The sequence below is a fragment of the Mauremys reevesii genome, linkage group 4 (assembly GCF_016161935.1).
Source record: "Mauremys reevesii isolate NIE-2019 linkage group 4, ASM1616193v1, whole genome shotgun sequence".
Lineage (NCBI taxonomy): Eukaryota > Metazoa > Chordata > Testudines > Geoemydidae > Mauremys > Mauremys reevesii.
The window spans coordinates 100,873,999-100,895,342 of record NC_052626.1 but is presented as its reverse complement, the minus strand read 5'-3'; the positions used below and the strand labels follow the sequence as shown (position 1 = coordinate 100,895,342).

Sequence of the window (21,344 nt, the reverse complement as noted above, 5' to 3'; positions counted from 1 at the left end):
TTTTGCTATCTAAGACTCGTGAAAATAGAAAGATGTAAAAGAAATGTGAACTTTTGAACTTCAGCAACTAAAGCTAAATGGTGCCAATTCAGAGACAGCCAAAATCTGAGTTCCTGGATAGTGGAAGTCAGTTGCAGGCTTTATGAGTGCTTTCAAGTTGGCTTCTCTGTTTCCTCAAAACCTGAAACAAGGGGAAATTACTAGAAGTCTCCTCTTCATATTCAGAAGTCTAATTTCCTAAATATCTGTTGAATGCTTCTACTTTGTTATACATGGACAGTACATTCATATTCCATCCCAGAAGAGAGGAGTTCAACCTGTCTAAATGTCCAAAGATGTCAGCAAGATAGGCTAAGCATTCCACTCAAGATGAGTTGAAAGAATCAGTAAGTAGAAATTGCTGCTTCTTTGAGAAAACCTGCACGTAGCACTCTTTGGGTTCAGTTTGTACTTTACTATGGGAGACGCACCTCTTTTAAGTATGAGAGAAGAGTTACTAGTTAAAGGAACCTATGCCATCAAGAAGCAATACAGAACAAGAATTCATTAGATAGCTATGAATTACGTTGTTTGCAGTGTTGTAGCCTTGTTGGTCCTAGGATATCAGGAACAAGGTAGGTAAAAGAATATTGGACAAACTACTGGTGAGCTTTCAAGCAGCACCAAGCTAGGTTGTACCTTCCACACAACAGAAGATGGTCCAGTAAAAAACATTACCTTGTGTCTTATGAATTAAGTTTTCTATTTTGTCAACTTCTTGCAGGACCTCATGGTGATTTTTTTTCAGGCATTTCTTCAACAATAATAATATTACTACTGAGGGAATGCTGTGCCAAAAAATTAAATTCTCTGTGCACAAAATTTTAAAATTCTGCAAATGTTATTTGTCAAAATAACACAATAATATAATCACAGCATTTTTAATTATTTGCTGACAAGTATTTTGAAATAAATTACCAAAATAATTGAAAATGGTGTGATTATATTGTGGTGTTTTGAAAATTAAAATATGCAGAAATTTACAGAAATTTATTTTTTTTAAAAAAATTTTGTACAGAATTCCCTCAAGAGTACCAGGGTTCTGTGAAGTGCAATCTGGGTGTGGACAGCTCGGTGGGGACAGGATGGATTTGATTTAAATCACTAGTCAGGAAGACTCAATTTAATCATGGATTTCTACATAAAAGTGCATTCTTGTGAAGAATATTTATTAAGGTTATAACAACCAACAACTCAGAGATAAACATGTAGGTTTCATTAAAGTGATTTATTTTGAAAACTTCAGATTAGTTTTACAGCTATATCAGAAAATGAATGATTGGTTATTTCATATACCAAAGGTAATTGAAGCAGATATTTATGGAGTCATTGGGAGGTGATCTATCTCCAGTTCAACAGATTAATCATTAATATTTGGAGGATTTTCTTGCCATGCTGTATTAGGAGGAGAACATCACCAGACAGACATTTAAATTTTTTTATTTAACTAAAACAACGACGTTATGTATTCTTGGGTTTTTTTCTTCAACAGCAAACATAATATTTTAACAAAACAAGTGCATGAATTTTTTTAATTTAATTAAACATTTAAGTTTTTTTAAATCAGGTTTGTTTTTGTTAATGGTTTTTAACTAAAATAGTGGTGTTTGTTTTTTTTAAATAATACAAAAATTAAATTGACTGCATCAGCCAGGTCAACCTGAGAAACTTAAAATATTGGCTTCTGGAGCGAACTCGGTCATCTTCACCTTCATTTTCCTGTTTGTTCATTATCTGGAAAAGAAAAACGAGCTTTCCTGCTTTTTCAGGTCCCAAATGACTTCTCAATTTGGAATGAATTAGTCCAAACAAAGAAAATATTCTTCCTACACCAACAGAAGAAACTACTGCTGTTAAAAGTGAGATTATCACTTCAACAATCTCTGAATCCAAGTGCATAAGTGACTTCCACCAGTTCACTGGGGTGACTTTCTTTAAAACATCATCAGCAAACATATATTTCTTGAATGGTTCTTATTCCCAAACTTTTACGGCCTGCTGCCATTATAGATTTTTCCCTTCTCGTGAGAGAATGGTATGGTAGATCTCAAATCAATGAAGGCTGCACTCAAAAGACCTCAAGACTTCTGGAATATGTTGCTCAAACAGTTTGACTTTTGTTTCTACTGCTTGTCCCTCCCTTCTCACATTTATCTCCAGACTTCTTCTTGTCCAGATCTATTTTGCCCCCAACAATCTTCTATTCATTGAACTTTTTGATACTTTGCACGTTTAGAGAGAGGTAAGGGATTGACTCTGTACACAAATTTGCAGAGGGATAACAGGTCTGTTATTTCTCACCTCTATATATTATTTATTTTAAAACATTGTTGCTGTTAACAAGCATGTTATTTCTGGAGACACAAATCCAGTTTGAAAACTGCAAAACTAAGCCTCTCTCATAGTATCTTCTAGACTGAGCACTGAGTGCCATTGGGTTAGGGTGACCAGATGAGATGAAGAAAATATCTGGACACATGGTGGGGGAGTCTGCCGGTGGAGCAAAAAAAAAAAGCCGAGTGCTGCTGGCACAGGAAAAAAAAATAAAGCCAGTGCTGCCAGCGAAGCGAAATATTGATCGGGACAAATTGCGGCCCGACCAAACAGCGGTCGGGACATGGGACAACCACCCAAATATTGTGACGGCCCCGATTTTATCGGGATATCTGGTCACCCTACATTGGGTAGATAGATTAACCTAAATAATCTATACAGATGCCCCTGGAACCTCATAAAATTGTGTCCCTAATCCATGAACTATTGGAACTCATTTACAAAACTTTTCTTAAACATTACATGAATATATTGTCTCATACTATAGAATTTATAATCCCTATTCCATGATGAGATATCTTTGAGCCATAATTTATCTTAATTAAAACTATCTTTAGATAGGTTTTTGCCTCAAAAAGCATTTTATCAAAAAAATCCGATTTAAATAACAAAAATCAGATTTTTTTTTTAAATCATTGATTTTTATCCACCATGGGTCGGGGGATCTGGGTGCAGGGGAGAATCTAGATGCACAGGGGCTCGGTGTGGGGTTCTGAGTGCAGGGGGAATGGGACTCTGCTGGGGAGTCCAGGTGACGGTAGTTAGGGCTCAGTGGGGGGAATATAGTATGATGGTGTAAGAGACAGTGAATACACACTGTATTAACTACTATGATTTGGATCCATATGACTCATCTGCTATTCTGTTATTGTTGGCCTCCTCCATGCAAAGGGAATTCCCTCTCCTCACTGAACATGACAAGTCTTTGACTGCTTCCACAAATATCTTAAATAAGCCTTTTCTTTTTTCTGGAACATCTATACCAAACAGCAAGTGTTTTCGTTTTTTTGTTTTCCCCTAAGAGAGAACCATCACACCTGTATTCCTCATGAACATTAAAAGTTGTACAGGAACAGGTTTATCGGTTATCTGGAATTACATGCTAGACACTCTTCCTGGGGGTTTAAAAGCAGTTGCTCTATTACCTGCAGTGATATGGGGGAAATAGAGTTTTTAATTTGGTAGCTGCTTCAGGCATTGTAAGTTTTGAAACTGTCTACTACCCAGGAAAGGATAAGATTTTCTGAAGTGATATTGCACCTTATAGTCTGGTGTGATTTACTGAGGAAACAGGTAAGATGCCTGAAGGATGTTTGTGTTGATAGTATGAGTAATAGAGTTGTCTTGATTTTTAAAGGTTTCACATTTTCTTTGAAATCTTCAAGTTTGTGTGTCTGTAGCTGGATGTTCAGTTTCTGACTGTGGCAATAACTTTGTACAGTCCTGCTTTGTGCAATCGGCAATGAATTCTTCACATTGTTTTCTAATTAATTGCTGTAAAATCATATGTAGTAGTTTTTTTTCCTGCATTTTCTTTTTCCTGCTTTAGGCAATCAGTACAACTTGCTACTCTACTTTCCCAGAAATATTTCTCTTGCCTATTTAGCTGAGGGGAGAGCTGATCGCTAACAGAGACTGACTAGTCAGGCTGTGTGCGATGTGACCCAAGGAGGCTCAGTCACTGGGACAGCCTGCTAGCTAGCTTGCAGGGCAACTGGACCAGCTCTGACCGGTTTTTGTGGCTAGCTGTCTGTGTAGTGCGCACACTGTTTTTAATGGGGCTTGTTCTCTGTTTGGTAGCTAGGGTGACCAGACAGCAAGTGTGAAAAATCAGGAGGAGGTGGGGGGATAATAGGAGCCTATATAAGAAAAGACCCAAAAATCAGGATTGGTCCTATAAAAGTGGGACGTCTGGTCACTCTATTTGCAGCAGAGAAACTCAGGCCCACACACAAATGTCATTAGCAGCTGGTGTAGTGTAGTAAATTGCTCTGCAGAGGAATGTGCTGCCACTGTGTACTGAGCATGCTCAGTTCATCTGTTGAAGCCACTGCCCTTATTAGCCCTAAGATTCTGCAGCCTGCTTTTGATGGGTTAAAAATTGGCAAAGGGGATGACTAGGAGCATGGGGGTGGCCAGGGTCTGAGCACAGGGTCGAAGTTTACTGGTCAGGGGGGTCAAGCAGCTGGAGGCAGCATTAGGAGAGGGGTTAAATGGCAAATTCAGAGATGGGGGGGGAGGAGGTGGAGTTAAGCCCAGGAATGAGGTGCTGGCAGAGGGTGTCAGAGGGCAAAACTTGGCACAGACAGGGGCACAGGGGCTAGCAGTTACCCAAGTGGGACTAAGACACCAGTGTTTAGCAAAGTACTTGGGGGGGGGCAAAAGAGGCTTTTTTATTTGATTAAAGTGGCTTTTTTTGTATGGGCAGATTAACTGAGTATGCTCAGTAACATCTGCTGAAGCCGCTGCCCTTCACCCTGCCCGTATTAGCCGTAACGTTCTGCTGACCGCTATTTACAGGGGTGCAAAGGGGGTGAATCGAGAACTGCTCCATCAGGCAGCAGTTTTCTACAGTAGCAGTTTCTTACAAACTAATATATCAGTAGCTGCTGCCAGTAGCACGTTCCTACACTGCACCGGCCGGGCCCCACCACGCGACCAGCCGCCTGCCCGTGCAACGCGCCCTACCCAGCCCTCCCAAGGACACCCGGGCGCAGTGACGTGGCTGCTTCGTGCCTAGGCCGGCGGCTCGGACGGTCAGGAGTCACGCGGCGAGCGAGGGCGGCGCGCGGGGCTGGGACTGGCCCATTCAAACGCACCGAACCCAGTCTCCCCTCCCCTCCCGCGCGGGGTGCGCGCGCAGGGAATGAGCGCGGCGGAGCCCCCCTCTGTGCATTGCTGCGTACGGAGGAGGTGTGTCCTGCTGCGGCCGCCGTACTACCGATGTGGTCCGTCACTGTCGTGGGGAGCGGTTCCACGTCAGCCACAGCGGAGCAGCGGGCAGAGCCGGGGCTGGAGGGGCCCTGCCGCGGGCAGCACGGGAGGCAGGTACAGCGCCTAGGGCGGCTGCGGAGCGTGGAGGGCGCGAACGCCTCTGCTGGGCCCCTGTCGCCGTGAGGGCCGCGGCCCCCGCCCCCTTCCGGAGCCAGCGGCCCCGGGTCCCTCGCGGCCAGCGGCCTCGGTCTGGGCTGAGCCGCAGCCTCGGGGGTAGGAGCGGATCCCCGGGGCGGGCAGCCGAGCCGAGCCGAGCCGGTCCCTGCTCTCGGCGGCCCGGGGGGTTACGGTCGCCGTGCAGCCGCCGAGTCAGCGGGTAGCGCGGCCCGGTGCCAGAGCGGGGAGCCGGGACCCCCGGGTCCTGTTCCCCGGTCTGCACCGATTTGTTTCGTGAGCTGTGGGGGCAGCCGCGGACCCATCGGGCCGGGTCGGTGCAGCGCTGGGGAGGCTCCCGGGGAGGTGATGCAGAGAGGTTTAAACTTAAGCTTCCCCCGACCCTGCGATTGGCTTTGCCCCTCTGGACCTGAGGCCGCCTGCCCAAAACTCAGCGCAGGGTTGGGGCGTGAGGTTGCAGCTTTACTTTGTTATGATTTCTTTTCAGCTTTTCTAAAAATTCTCATTCTCTTTGGCCTGAAACTTTCTGTGTCAAAATTGTTTGTGGAAAGTTTCAACAAAGATCCATTCAGCTGATGTTTTTGTTTTCTTTCTGGGTTCTTAAACCTATGTTTTTTGTTATGGTTATTTAGCAATATTGTTAAATCTATGGAGTCAATATGAATAGAAACAAAATTAAAAGTTATATCTATCGATATTTATAATGGAGATTATGAAATAAGCCTTTATTTCTATTTACTATTTAAGTGTCTCATTTTGCAGACATATATTTGAATAGCTTTGTGCTGGAGCATTCCCATTGAAGTCAATGGCACATGCTTAAAATTGAGTTCATATGAGTTTGCAGGTTTGGGGCCATGGTAATTTTTTTTTTAAATAGCCATTCATAAAGATTAGGAAAAATGTGAAATAAAAATGACTGAACTTGAAAACTTTGAACTAATTATGTGGCTAGTTCTCATCAAGGAATAGTCACTTGGAAAAATGAAAAGAGAATTGTAACTTTGCCTTGCATTCTTGATGTTTTTATCCTGTATCTTCAGAGCAGTGAGTTTTAAATAAGTGAAGTTGCTGAAAAACACAGTTATGCACCTCTATAGTTCTAGGGCTAATGATTTAGGGCAGGGGTTACCAAACTTGGTTCGCAGCTAGTTCAGGGTAAGCCCCTGGCAGACCGCAACATGCTTTGTTTACCTGAGCATCTATAGGTCAGCTCCCAGTGTCTGTGGCTTGCAGTTCCCTGCCAGGGCGTGAGCGCAGCAGAGCCCCCCTTTGTGGCCTGTGCCACTTCCCACAGCGGCCAGTGGGAGTTGTGTGTGGCTGTACCTGCGGACGCTCAGGTAAACAAAGCATCTTGCGGCCCACCAGGGGCTTACCCTGAACAAGCCGCGAACCAAGTTTGGGAACCCCTGGTTTAGGGCAATGGTTCTCAACCAGGGGTGAATGTATCACTGGGGTTATGCAGAGGTCTTCCAGGGAGGGTTCATCAACTCATCATATGCCCACAGCCCTCTGAGGCTTCTTAAACATTTTGATAACCTTGTTTATTTTACAATACACCACTAGTTTAGTTATATGATATATAGACTTATAGAGAGAGACCTTCTAAAAAACATTAAAATGTATTACCGGCATGCGAAACCTTAAATTAAAGTGAATAAATGAAGACTCGGCACACCACTTCTGAAAGGTTGCCGACCCCTGATCTAGATATTTGCCTAGTTTTACAACAGGCTACATAAAAAGCACTAACAAAATCTGTACATACTAAAATTGCATACAGACAATGACTTGTTTATACTGCTCTATATATTATACACCAAAATATAAGTACAATATTTATATTCCAATAGATTTATTTTATAATTACATTGTAAAAATGAAAAAGTGAGCAATTTTTTAGTAATAGTGTGCTGTGACAATTTTGTATTTTTATGTCTGATTTTGTGAGCAAGTGGTTTTTAAGTGAGGTGAAACTTGGGGTACACAAGACAAATCAGACTCCTGAAAGAGGTACAGTAGTCTGGAAAGGTTGAGAGTCCCTAGTTTAGGATATGTAGTGTTGTAGTTAACAGACTTGTGCAAAAGAGAATTGCACAGCTCCATAGTGTGCAGCTTTGTTCTCATTTTAAAAATAAAGGAGTTAAATGCAAAAATCTGTGTCCATGCAATGTTAACACTGAAAACCTAAAATGTATAAAACCAAGAAATGCAACAATTATGATTCTTACAGCTCAACTCTTAAGAATTTTCAGCACTTATGAAATGTTGTATATTGGCAGTGTTTTACATACACTGATCAACGATACCTGATTATACCTTCTATGAAGCCTCACATGATTCTGAAGACATTTACAGGCTTGTAACTGGTGTGAGCAGAGCCATTGTAGACCATGTAGAAGTTGTAAGCCTGCATATTTTGTGGAGCTTATGATGACCATGAGCACCATGTTTCAAATTTCTCAAAATGAGTAAGTTCCAGCAGGTGAGCTCTGGAGTTCTGGAGGAATGCTCATATAGTAGGGTTTTTTAATGAGTAGTTGAATTTGATCAGTTTAAACAAGTTATAAACCTACCGTATCTACTCAATCATAAGCCGACCCCCCTCAAGAGGGATAAGTAAAAAATGGAAATTTTTTATAACCCGTTCATAAGCTGACCCTATAATTCAGGGGTCAGCAAACTTTGGCTTCCGGGCCATCAGGATAAGCGGCTGGTGGTCCGAGATGATTTGTTTACCTCAAGCATCTGCAGGCACGGAGGAAAACCTATTTAAACAAAGTGTCCCGGCACACTGGCTGCTTACCCAGACGGGTCAGGACAGCAACTGGTGGGGAAATTTTTTGGGGGGGAGAAGCTGGGAGTCAGGGGAGTAATCCCTGTGATCAACCCCCACGTAACCTAACCCAGGACCCCCACACTCTCCCCATCCCATCCCTTCCCACCTTATCTGGGGAGGGCCAGGGGAGGATGTCTCTGACCTGGCTGGAGCTGCTCCGGCAGGTTGGGCAGCGCGGCCGCAGGCTGGGCTGGGCGGCATGGCGGCAGCATGCTCTGGGGCTTGGGACCAAGCAGCATGGCTGTAGCCTGTCAACCCTGGAGCTGCAGCTGCTTTGGAGGCTGAGGGTAGAGCAGCGTGGCCAGAAGTGGAGAGACTCTGGCCCTGCCTCTTCCCCTCTGTCTCTGCTGGCTGTGCTGCCTCTCTTGGCTAGGACTATCTGGGTATATCTCAACCATTTCCCTGCCATTAGGACATAAGAATGGCCATACAGGGTCAGACCAGTGGTCCATCTAGCCCAGTAGTCTGTCTTCTGACAGTGGCCAATGCCAGATGCTTCAGAGGGAATGAACAGAACAGGTAATCATCAAGTGATTCATCCCCTGTCGCCCATTCCCAGCTTCTGGCAATCAGAGGCTAGGGACACTTCAGAGCATAGTTTTGTATCCCTGCCCATCCTGGCTAATAGCCATTGGTGGACCTATCCTCCATGAACTTACCTAGTTCTTTTTTGAACCCTGTTATAGTCTTGGCCTTCACAACATCCTCTGTCAAAGGTTGATTGTGCGTTGTGTGAAGAAATACTTCCCTTTTGTTTGTTTGTTAACCTACTGCCTATTAATTTCATTTGGTGACCCCTAGTTCTTGTGTTATGATGAGGAGTGAATAACACTAAGTTGAAAAGTCCCAATCTTATTTATCTTTCCTCATATAGAAGCTGTTCCACACTCCCAACAATTTTTGTTGCCCTTTTCTGTACCTTTTCCAATTCCAAAATATCTTTTTTGAGATGGAGTGACCAGATCTGCATTCAGTATTCAAGATGTGGATGTACCAGGATTTATATAGAGACAATATGATATTTTCTATCTTACTATATATCCCTTTCTTAATGATTCCCAACATTCTGTTAGCTTTTTGGACTGCCGCTACATATTGAGTGGATGTTTTCAGAGAACTATCGACAAAGACTCCAAGATCTCTTTCTTGAGTGGTAACAGCTAATTTAGACCCCCATCATTTTATATGTATAGCTAGGATTATGTTTTCCAATGTGCATTACTTTATATTTATCAACATTGAATTTCATGTGCCATTTTGTTGTTGTCACCCAGTTTTGAGAGATCCCTTTGTAACTCTTCGCAGTCTGCTTTGAATTTAACTATCTTTAGCAGTTTTGTATCATCTGCAAATTTTGCCACTTCATTGTTTACCCATTTTTCCAGATCATTTATGAATATGTTGAATAGTACTGATCCGAGGACGGATCCCTGGGGGACTCCACTATTTATGTCTCTCCATTCTGAAAACTGACTATTTATTCCTACCGTTTGTTTCCTATCTTTAAATCAGTTATGGATCCATGAGAGGGCCTTCCCTCTTATCCCATGACAGCTTACTTTGCTTAAGAGCCTTTGGTGAGGGACTTTGTCAAAGGCTTCCTGAATATCTAAGTAAACTATATCCCCTGGATCACTCTTGTCCACATACTTGTTGACCACCTTAGAGAATCCTAATAGATTGGTGAGACATGATTTCCCTTTACAAAAACCATGTTGACTCTTTCCCAACAAATTGTGTTCATCTATGTGTCTGAAAATTCTGTTCTTTACTATAGTTTCAACCAATTTGCCTGGTACTCAAGTTAGGCTTACCAGCCTGTAACTACCAGGATCACCTCAGGAGCCTTTTTAAAAAATTGGCGTCACATTAGTTATCCTCGAGTCATCTGGCACAGAAGCTGATTTGAATGATAAGTTACATATCACAGTTAGTAGTTCTGCAATTTTGAGTTTCTTAAGAACTCTTGGGTGAATACCATCTGGTTCTGGTGACTTATTCCTGTTTGTTTAATCAGTTTGTTCCAAAACCACCTCTGATACCTCAATCTGGGACAGTTCCTGAGATTTGTCACCTAAAAAGAATGGCTCGGGTTTGGGAATCTCCCTCACCTACTCAGTCGTGAAGACCTGTGCAAAGAATTCATTACGTTTCTCGCAGTGGCCTTATTTTCCTTGAGTGCTCCTTCATTCATTCATTCATTCATGCCCGTCACCCCAACCGGGGTATGGGCCGCCAACAACAGATCTCCATAGTCTTCTATCCTGGGCCATTCGCTCTAGCTGGTTCCAGGTATAGCCCATTTTTGTGCTATCAACCTGAAGGTCGCGTCGCCAGGTATTTCTTGGGCGGCCTCTTTTCCGCTTGCCTTGGGGGTTCCACTGCAGTGCCTGTCTGGTGATGTTGGTTGGCTGCTTGCGTAGTGTATGTCCTATCCAGCCCCACCTTCTCCTTCTAATTTCTTCCTCTGCTGGGAGTTGACGGGTCCTCTCCAAGAGGTGGATGTTACTGATGGTGTCTGGCCAGCGGATCTGGAGAATCCTTCTGAGGCAGCTATTAATGAAGGTCTGGATCTTCCTGGTGGTTGTTTTGGTTGTCCTCCAGGTTTCAGCTCCATACAGTAAGACTGATTTCATGTTGGCTTGAGTGCTCCTTGGTCCCTCCTATTTTCTGACTGTGACACATAATATAGTCTAGTCTCCTGTGGACTGTAATTCTTTGATCTCATTTCAGTTGCTGGATTAGTGTGCGAGTGCTTGTTAGTATTGGTGGCCTGTAATATAGGAAGTCAGACTAAATGATCCTTCTGCCCTTAAACTCTGACTCGATCGCACCTGTTTTCACACATTTATAACTTCCTGATATATTATGCTTTGGGGCTCAAATGATCAAGTTTACTACTTTTTAGTGGCTAAAAATTTCATACTGTATAGCATGCTTAATAAATATTAAAATAGAGAGTCACAAAACTCCGTAGTAAAGGGTATATTTCAATTTCCATTTTGAGACCAATTCTGAATTACTTACATACAACTTCCAGAATAAAAAGCTACTTTCTGCATAAATTTATCATGGATAATCTCTACCCAGAGAATTCTTAAATTTGAAATTAATTGAACAGGTGGTTACAAAATATTGGAAAAGTGAGATTTTTTTCATTAAAAAAAAATCTCCTAATTAAAACATTGCTATGTAAAGTTTCAAACTTTTTTTATATATGAGTTCTTAATAAGAACTAGTGAAAATGACTTTTCTTACACCAAAAATGCTCAGTTATTACAGGCATTATGTAATAGGCCTTTCACAAAAATCAGAACACATAACAAACATTAAAAGTTTTACTCTCCTAACTTAAGGGTATAGTTTCGCGACATAGTTAGCTTCTCTCAAGTTAGCTTAGCCCAAGTGAGAGCTTCCATATTGCAAAACAGTTCGTATTTGGAGGCTGTTCCAGAACTTCATCCCTCTGATGGTTAGAAACCTTCTAATTTCCAGCCTAGATTTGTTCATGGCCAGTTTATACAAATAGTCTTGTGCCAACATTTTTCCTTTAGCTTAAATAGCTCTTTACTCTCCCTGGTACTTACCCCTCTAATGTATTTATAGCGAGCAATCCTACACCTTTCAGACACCTTTTTGCTAGAGTAAACAAGCCAGGCTCTTCCAGTCTGTAAGACAGGCTCTTCATTCCATTGATCATAGACGTGTGGGACTGAAAGATACTTCAACAGATCATTTAGTCCAGTCCCCTGCACTCATGGCTGGAGTACATAATAACTAGACCATTCCTGACAGCTGTTTGTTTAACCTGTTCTTAAAAATCTCCAATGACAGAGATTCCATAACTGCCCTAAGCAATTTGTTCCAGTTTAAACTAAATTAACTTGTTTAAGTAGTTCTTCTTTACACTTGTTCCAGTTTAAATTAATCTTTAAAGGAAATTTTATAATCTTGGCTATAGTATTTGTTACTATTTTATTTACTATAATACTTTGCTCTTACAGCACTCTTCATTCATAGATCTGCCTTATACTCAATTCACTAAACCCTATCTGTCCCTATAAAACTTGTTCATTAGTATCTAAGTAGTACACATGTTCATTAGATTTTTGCATATTACTTTTTATTTGAGGATTTTGCATACTTGTTTTAACATTTTAATACACAGTATTAATAAGAACATTTATAAAGTGAAAGGGGATCTCACTCTTTGGGGAGAGGTTTTGAATAATTTCCTTTAGAAGTCCTTTAAATCCAAATTTTTAGAGAAATATTTAATATTTTTGTAGAAATTGCAATAGCATACTTTTGTGCTGTTTGTTATGCAGTTATTAACACATTCCATTAATTTCATTTTGTTTTTTCTAGAGTGCCTGATATTTGTCGGAAGTAGTTCTTCTATTAAGAAAGTATTTATAACCAAGAACAATGACAGCCGCAGAGAATGTATGTTATACACTGATTAATGTTCCAATGGATTCAGAACCACCATCTGAAATCAGCTTAAAAAATGACCTAGGCAAGTAATGTACTTTATGGCTAGCAAGTGATTCAGTTTTACTTGAATTAACTCTTGATTTTCTTTCTCATTATATGATAACCTTTAATGTAATACTTACTGTAAATATAAAACAATCTCTCTTAAACTAATTGCTTTTATAGTTATTTTAAAAAGTACACAACTGTAATATGTTTAAATAAACTTAATTTGATAATTGAAAAACTGAACCTTTATCCATAACATTACTATTCTAAGTCCAATAAAAAGGTAGTCAGGATACAGACCTGTACTTAAGCATGGGAGTTCAATGGGGCTACTCACTCACTTAAATACCTTGCTGAATTGAGGCCCTAGTTGGTTAATATAGGATCTAAAGCACCTATCAGAATATGCCTTACAATTTAAAAGCAAGAAATCTTGGGGCAAAGTTATCATTCTGTTTTATGACTTGAATACGTTTCAAGTATCCTAAGACCTTTTTGAGGATGGGAAATAGAGGTTACTTCATGGTAAAGCCTTCTTTTTGGCCCCTCAAATACAAATTCAAACCACTAAGTAAACTGTCTCCCATGCATAAAAAGGTAAAACTTAATACCTTTCTGTATTTTATGTATGTAGAAAGATAGCACTTCCTATTGAGGTCAGTGAGAGTCAAAGTAGTCCTACAATGCAGATTTCAAGGAGAGTTCCTGGTTGCAAATTCTGTTCTACCACATCACATGTTGGAATACTTAAACCGTTCTGAAAGCAGAGAAAGGAAAGAGGAGAATACCTCCAAAAACCACTGGAAATAATTAACATTTCCAAAGCCAGTGGTACTCTAGCAACCATTTCCTCCCGATAATTCAAGAGTACCTACATTTTTATGTGTTGGGTTGGAAGTCTGTCCGTTGCAAAATAAATGTCTGATGGCCCTAGCAATCTCTTCTAATTAAATACTGATGTATACAGTAATCTGTGAATTTAGGTTCGCTGGATTAATGTTGGATTTTGAAACCTGAGGGAAAATTTCCTGTTTACAGTGTTTTGGTAGTAACTGTCCACTAATGACCTGTCATTCATATAGCTCTTATCTTTATTGTATCTGAGCAAGTCTCTCTTTTTGTGTCTGTTAACGCTCTTTTTCTCTCTCTCTTTTCCTATTTATGTGTTTATGCTCCAGGTAGATTTAATAAGGAATGCACTGACATACTAAAGTCTTGAAGTTTTTGCTGCTTTGTAGTTCAGTACATATTGCCAACACTATTGCATTCTTACTAACTCAGAGGTTACTCCTGAGGGCATTCTGTGCCAAAAAATTAAAATTTTTGCACACAATAGTTTAAAATTCTGCAAATTTTATTTGTTAAATGTGGAGGCTCCAGTATGACATTGAGGAGCATGCGCCACTGGCTCCACAGAGGTGGGAGATCACTATGCAGCGCTTCCCTCCCTCCTCCCTCTTCCCCCCGGACATGGACTCAGTAACGAGGCTGCACCCAATCCTGACACAGCGCAAGGACTGGGTCTTCCCCAGAAGCACCCCAGGGCCCTGCCCCTCTGTGCCGGGCACACTAGCTGTGGGCAGACAGGGTCAGAAAGGCAGTATCCAAGTGTAGAGGGGCTTATTGTGGGGGGATCCAGGTGTGGGTTGAGAGGGTTCTGTATGGGGCAGTTTGGGTGTGGGCGGCTCAGTGGGGGATCTAGATGCACAGGGTCTTGTTAGGGGGTTCTGTGTGCAATGATCATGAGACTCTGCGTGAAAGTGGGACTCCAGGTGAAAGTGGTTGGGCCTCGGTGGGGGTGTAGGGGGATGGAGCTCAGAAGGGGGGTCTGGGCGTGGGGGTTTTAGTGGAGGGGGGTCCAGATGCTGCGGAAGTGGGGCTCAGTGGGGTGGGGATCCAGGTGCACCCGGTTGGGGCTCAGTGGCGTGGGGGTCTGGGTGCTGGTGGCTTGTCGGGGTGGTCCAGGTGCAGGGGGAGTGGAGCTCATCGGGGGGCTTCTTAGTGCAGGGTGTGTGGCTTGGCAGGAGGGTCTAGGTATGAGGGGGTCTGGATGCACAGGGGTTTGGGGGGATGGAGGAGCAGCTCCCCGTAGAGGGATCCCTCACCTTGCAGTTGAGGAGCAATGGGTGCAGGAAGTGGGGGCAGGGGAAGTTTGCAGAGCTTCCTGCAGCTGGGGGAGAAAACTGAGGGTGGGTCTGACCCAGCCCCAGATGCTGTGCAGGCGAAGAGGAAGTCCTGTCCTCCCCAGCCCAGCCGCGACTAGCAGCTGAGCCTGGTCTTCCCCAGTCCTGCCCCCTGCCCTTGGTACCCAAAACATACTGCTGGGGAGGGTTGCATGACCGCTCTTGTGGCTTCCCTTTGCTTCCCCGTAAAGTCACTTTTCTGCGAGCGAGGAAAGTTGTCTGCAGGGGACATAAATTCTGTGCATACACAGTGGTGCAGAATTCCCCCAATGTAAGAGGTGCATATGCAAGAATGACTGCAACACCATAATGCATTGTGATTTCTTGGTGTGAATATGGTCTGTCAGTAATGAAATTCCCTTCATTAGAACTGTGTAGTGGAATTAACTGAGCTTCAGTGGAAGCTAAATTAGAGCTGTATTTATTAAACCTCCCATGCTCTTTATTATTCTCTTAAATTTAGGAGTATGAATTCATTAGCGTACTCTCTAGCACAGTCGGGTTCTGGTCTGTGACTAGGGCTCCTACGTGCTACGGTAATAGAAAAAATAATAATGTAGTGGTGTCCTGAAGGGCAAGGTTTATATTTGCTGGCATCAAGTATCAATATTTCTGTTAGATTGTTTTAACAAGCCTTGATTATTTAAGTAATTCTGGGGGCACCTGTTATTTGTCACTTTCTATAATTGCTGTGCTTACTTTTGAACTCCTGCTTCTCTCTACCAGAAAAGGGAGATGTAAAGTCTAAGACAGAGGCCTTGAAGAAAGTAATTATCATGATCCTGAATGGTGAAAAACTACCTGGACTTCTGATGACTATTATTCGTTTTGTACTGCCTCTTCAAGATCATACCATCAAGAAACTGCTGTTAGTCTTTTGGGAGATAGTTCCGAAGACCACTCCAGATGGCAAACTATTGCAAGAAATGATCCTTGTATGTGATGCCTATAGAAAGGTAAACATGTTTGTTATTTATTCTATGTTTTTATGCCCTATCACCCTTGTATCTGACCAATCTCTACATAAAGCATAACCAGGTAATATAATATTGTGATCCAAATGAGTGGAGGCACTGCATTCCTTTCCTCAGTGACCTAACCACTCTGCCTGCATGGGTCAGAGCCGAGGAATTGCCATCTGGAAGATCTATTGCCAAGAAAATACAAATATTTTCAGTTATGCCTAAACAAAGATGTGCACTGTCCGCTTTCCAGCGGAAGTGGAACTGAGTTGTGAGGATCAACCCTGTTACCTTTTCCTGTGATATCTTCTCTGGGGATTAACAATGTTGATGCAATTGTTATGAGGGAGTATAAAAGGAAGAGGTTATCTTTGAAATAACTGTATCCTGTGCTATTTAGGACTTTACAGATGGTAACCAGCACCTTCAGTTATACCTGGACATGAAATTGCAGCACACGTGTCCATTTGTAATATGCACTTACCAGTTTCTCTTGTCTTCTAAAAGATGGCATATGTGTCCGGTCTAGCTGGAGCATTCAGGTAACCTTCAAGAGTAGCCCTGGATAGAGTTTGTTGTATTTGCGTAGTTAAGTGCTAACGGCATGGACTGTTGTGGCATATTCTGCATTTGAGAGGAAAGGTTGTAATGTCTTCGCCAGTTGCAGATAAAAGTCAATGATTTTGGCCATTGCTAATATCTTTTGTCTTATGCACTGTTGTTGAAGCCATGTTGGTCCCAGGGTTTTAAAGAGACAGGGTGGATGAGGTAATATCTTTTATTGGACCAACTTCTGTTGGTGAGAGAGCAAAGCTTTTGAGCTTACAGTGACCTGAAGAACTCTATGTAAGCTCAAAAGCTTCGCTCTCTCACCAACAGAAGTTGGTCCAATGAAAGATGTTACCTCACTCACCTTGTGTCTCTAATATCCTTTGTATTAATCAGATTTAGCCTGTGCGCTAGTTTTCATCCACTTGCTGGAAGTTCCAGGAAATAGCTCTGTCCAGATAAATGAAAGAGGCATACACCTGAGCATCATCATAGTGATTTTACTATTTCCCTCAGTGGTTTCACAAACACTGAACAAAAGAGGCCTCAATTTTGCACCCCGTGGGATTCCATTGGTGAGAAACAATGAGAAAATACTGATTAGTATGATAGACAGTGGTCTTAGCACATTAGTTGCCCAACTGTTGTCAAAAATATTTTATAGACATTGCAAAAAAGAAGTTTTAAAAAGGAATTAGAAAGAAGGCAAGGCTTTATGGGGGACTCCTTCCATACAAAGTGGGAGCATGAGAGAAAGCATGAAAGTACTTGTTCAGAAATTTAACAAGTGGGCAGTGAAGGCTGGCATCATTGGCAGAGCAGAAGTGGGATGCCATCTCAAGATCAGTGGCATAGGTCTAATAGAATCATCCTGTATTTCTGACCTTTATCCATCTTTTTGGGGAGATTGACTGCTGAGATTAATAGATTCTGTGCCATGTCCAGGTTTGAGACCCAGCTGAATATGGTCCAAAAAAGGAAGATATTGGGTGCTGCTAGTTTTTGGCATTCTGTCACCTATCCCTTAAAAATAGGGCAGAAATTGGCAAGTTTGTTTGAGCAGGGACCAGACCTTATAGTGTTTAAGGGTGGTCACAATTGCCTTCCCTCAAGGAGGCATTAATTATCTCTATCAATAAAGAGCACAAACATTTTACACTAGGAGGGTCATAACTTCAGCTTGTTGAATGAGCATTTCTCTTCCAGTGCGTTTGAAACATACTGTTCTGAAACTGTTGGAAGAGACAGTACATTCATTCTTTTCTGCACTGATGCTACTTCTTTGGTGCCACTGAGACGGTCCTGAATCTGATTAACATTATCCTTGAAATATGGTGAGAAAACTTCACTATCAGAAACATTTGACTTTGAGATCTAGTTGACAGTCTGGAGTAATACAATGGCATTGCTAGACCATATGCTTTCCAATGAAATCTTCAAATTACGAAAATATGGATAGTCAGTTAATTTTCCTAGGTTTTTCTTAATTGCCATTTTCAATCAGAATAATGTAGTAATGTAATGAATAATTCAGCATGGTTGCCACTGGGTCTGAAACACTTTAGGAATTTGCTTGTTTTTGTTGATCAGGAAAAATAACTACATTGGAATCCTACAAGTAGCAGTAAAAGCTTAAAAACTTGAGCCCAAGGAGTGCAGCAATGCCAAACAAGTGTCTGGGTGTTTTCCATTTATAACAAGTATATTCCTTTGCAAATTTGAAAGTCCCCTTCCTGTTTGCTTGGTGATACATGCAGTGGTCTCAGTGATTCTCTCCAGGTGGCCATGCCTGCTCCACACACCAAGTGATCCCCGGCTTGGAGCAATGCCGAGCTGCTGGACCACGTCCGCATTTGGGGAGAGGAGTCTGTGCAGTCCCAGCTGTGCTCCAGCCATAGGAATTATGATGCCTATGGACAGATTTCACAATGCATGATAGAAAAGGGCCATGACTGGGACACACTGCAGTGTAGGGTAAAAGTGAAGGAGATGTGGAACGACTACCACAAGGCAAACCGCCGCTCCGGTGCTGCACCTATGAGCTGCCGGTTCTACAAAGAGCTGGATGTGATACTTGGTGGCAACCCCACCTCCACTGCGAAGCCCTCTGTGGATACTTCTTTGGCTCACGTGCCAGTCGAGAGTGGACTGAGCCAGGAGGAGGAAATCTTGGATGAAGAGGGGGAGGGGGGACCCAGAGGCAGAGTATGCATGCAGTCAGCTCTTTTCTACCCCAGAGGAGCCTAGCCAGTCACAGCAGTCAGATCTTGGCGAAGCGCAAACAGGAGAGGAGGCCTCTGGTAAGTGGATCTGATTTGGGGAATTGCTCAAGCAATTTGTTGGGGGCAGGAAAGTTGCAGAAAGCAGGCTTGTCTCCCACCACATACCTATTCTGAGCGGCGGAACAGGCTGTTGATAGACTCCGTCACTTCACGGGAATCTCCCTCAGAGATCTCCAGGAAAGTCTCTTGGAGATACTGGGCAATCTGCTGCCGCATGTTCCTCGGCAGAGCTGCTTTGTTTCTTGCCCCATTAACAGTAACTTTCCCGTGCCACTGTGCCATCACAGGGGGAGGGGACAACATTGCTGCACAGAGGCAAGCCACATAGAGGCCGGGGTGGAAGCTGCAGGCTTGGAGAAGACCTTCCCTTGATTCCCTGCTCACCCTCAGTAGCGAGATCTTCCATAATAATCACATCCTGTGGAAAGTGGGGGAACCGGAATGATTATCAAGCCTCCCCTACAGTGCTGGCTCTCCCCAAGAGCCACGTGCCCAGTGTACAGCAGGGTCCGGGAAGAGTGATTTTCCCCTGCCCCTGTGGCTACTCACCACTTTTGGGGTCTTGTGGCTCATGTGTGCTTGCCTGAGGACAGCCAGTTAGTGACAGGTGTGTGAGTACTGGCTGTGCTTTAAAGCACAGAATCAGTGTTATCTGTGTTGCAAACAATACTGCTTCTGCAAAATGTTGAATTTAAACTTCACAGAGATGATCTTGGGAGGCGAGCCTCCCTTATTGGCGGCAGAACAGCTGTGCAGAATTAGAAAGCGGCCACAAAGAACTAAGAAGGACTTTCTCCGTGAGGTTATGATTCAGTGTGCCGCTGAGAAACAGAAATTGGAGTGGCGGGAAAGCGAGAAGAGGGACTGAAAGGAGAATGCGGCACACTAGAACAGGGGTTCTTAAACTGGGGGTCGGGACCCCTCAGGGGGTCACGAGGTTATTACATGGGGGCTGTGAGCTGTCAACCTCCATCCCAAATCCTGATTTGCCTCCAGCATTTATAATGGTGTTAAATATATAAAAAAGTGTTTTTAATTTATAAGGGGGGGAAGGTCATTCTCAAAGGCTTGCTATGTGAAAGGGATGACCAGTAAAAAAAAAAGTTTGTCACTGCACTAGAAGGAAGCCACGGAGCGGCTCTTAAACTATATGGAGTGCCAAGTGGACACACTCCAGGCGATACTAGCTCTTCAAACCGAGCGGCTCCATGCCCGTCCTCCCCTGCAGCCGCTGTCACAAAACTCTTTCCTATGCACCCCCGCCCTGCCAACATACTGTTAGGAACCTCCTGGCTCCACACTCTACCCACAGCATTCCGCTCCTCCCTCCTCACAGTCCAGCAGTGTGGACTCCCACTATCCACTGCACTTAACACCCATCCCTCTGCAGTTTGGCCCTGCTGAAGTACAGCACCCACTGCATTGTACTTCAAAGGAGAAGGTTGGGTATGATCCCTGGACATACACAAATCTGTAGCTGTCCCGGGACCCCTCCTACGGAGACCTTCCCTTCCCCCCTCCCTGCTGATGTATTTTTGTCGTTTGACTCTCTCCTCCAGTTGTTGTCTTTTAATAAAAGAATTGTGTTGGTTTGAAAGCAATCTTTATTCTATTAAGTGAAAGCAAAAAGAGCACTGCAAAGCAACATGCAATTATGTTAAACCTCCTTATTGCATCATGTGCACCAGTCATCACCTAGCATTATAAGCACTGCAATCCTGAACAGCAGCAAATATTAGTGGCTTTCAGCTTCAAATTGCTGCCTCAAGGCATCCCTGAACCTTATGACCCTGCACTGTGCCCCTCTAATAGCCCTGGTCTCTGGCTGCTCAAACTCAGCCTCCAGGTGCTGAGCCTCTGCGGTCCAGCCCTGAGTGAAGCTTTCACCCTTCCCTTCACAAATATTATGGAGCGTACAGCATGTGACTGTAAGCATAGGAATATTGTCATCGGCCACGTCCAGCTTCCCATACAGGCATCGCCAGCGGGCTTTTAAATGGCCAAATGCACACTCAACAGTCATTCTGCACTTGCTCAACAGTCATTCTGCACTTGCTCAGCCTGTTGAAATGCTCCTTGCTGCTGTCAAGGTTTCCTGTGTGTGGCTTCGGAAGCCATGGCATTAAGGGGTAGGCAGGGTCTCTAAGGATCACAATGGGCATTTCGACTTCCCTTACGGTGATCTTCTGGTCTGGGAAGAAAGACCCTGCTTTGCAGCTTCCTGTACAGGCCAGTGTTCTGAAAGATGCATGCGTCGTGCACCTTTCCGGACCAGCCTGCGTTAATGTCCGTGAAACACTCATGGTGATCCACGAACGCCTGGAGAACCATTGAGAAATACCCCTTCTGATTAATATACTCGCGGGCTAGGTGTTTTGGTGCCAGAATTGGAATGTGTGTGCCATCAGTTGCCCCTCTGCAGTTAGGGGGACACATTTGTGCATAGCCATCCACAATGTCACGCACGTTGCCCAGAGTCACGGTCTTTCGGAGCAGGATGCAATTAATGGCCCTGAACACTTCCATCAACACAACTCAAACATTCGACTTTCCTACCCTGAAC

At 43.2% G+C, this 21,344-nt stretch overlaps 1 protein-coding gene across 2 annotated transcripts in view; it reads left to right on the top strand.

Moving 5' to 3' along the window:
• Positions 1–5,135: 5,135 nt before the first annotated feature.
• Positions 5,136–21,344, top strand: part of COPB1 (COPI coat complex subunit beta 1) — a 45,924-nt gene continuing 29,715 nt past the window's right edge. Inside the window, exons 1-3 of one of the 2 annotated variants that reach the window (XM_039537205.1) lie at positions 5,136–5,417; positions 12,689–12,839; positions 15,715–15,944. In XM_039537205.1, coding sequence (XP_039393139.1) covers positions 12,749–12,839; positions 15,715–15,944 — 321 coding nt within the window. In that variant the 5' untranslated portion in view covers positions 5,136–5,417; positions 12,689–12,748. Of the gene's footprint in view, positions 5,422–12,688; positions 12,840–15,714; positions 15,945–21,344 lie in introns of both variants that reach the window. The other variant, XM_039537204.1, reaches the window with a different exon arrangement.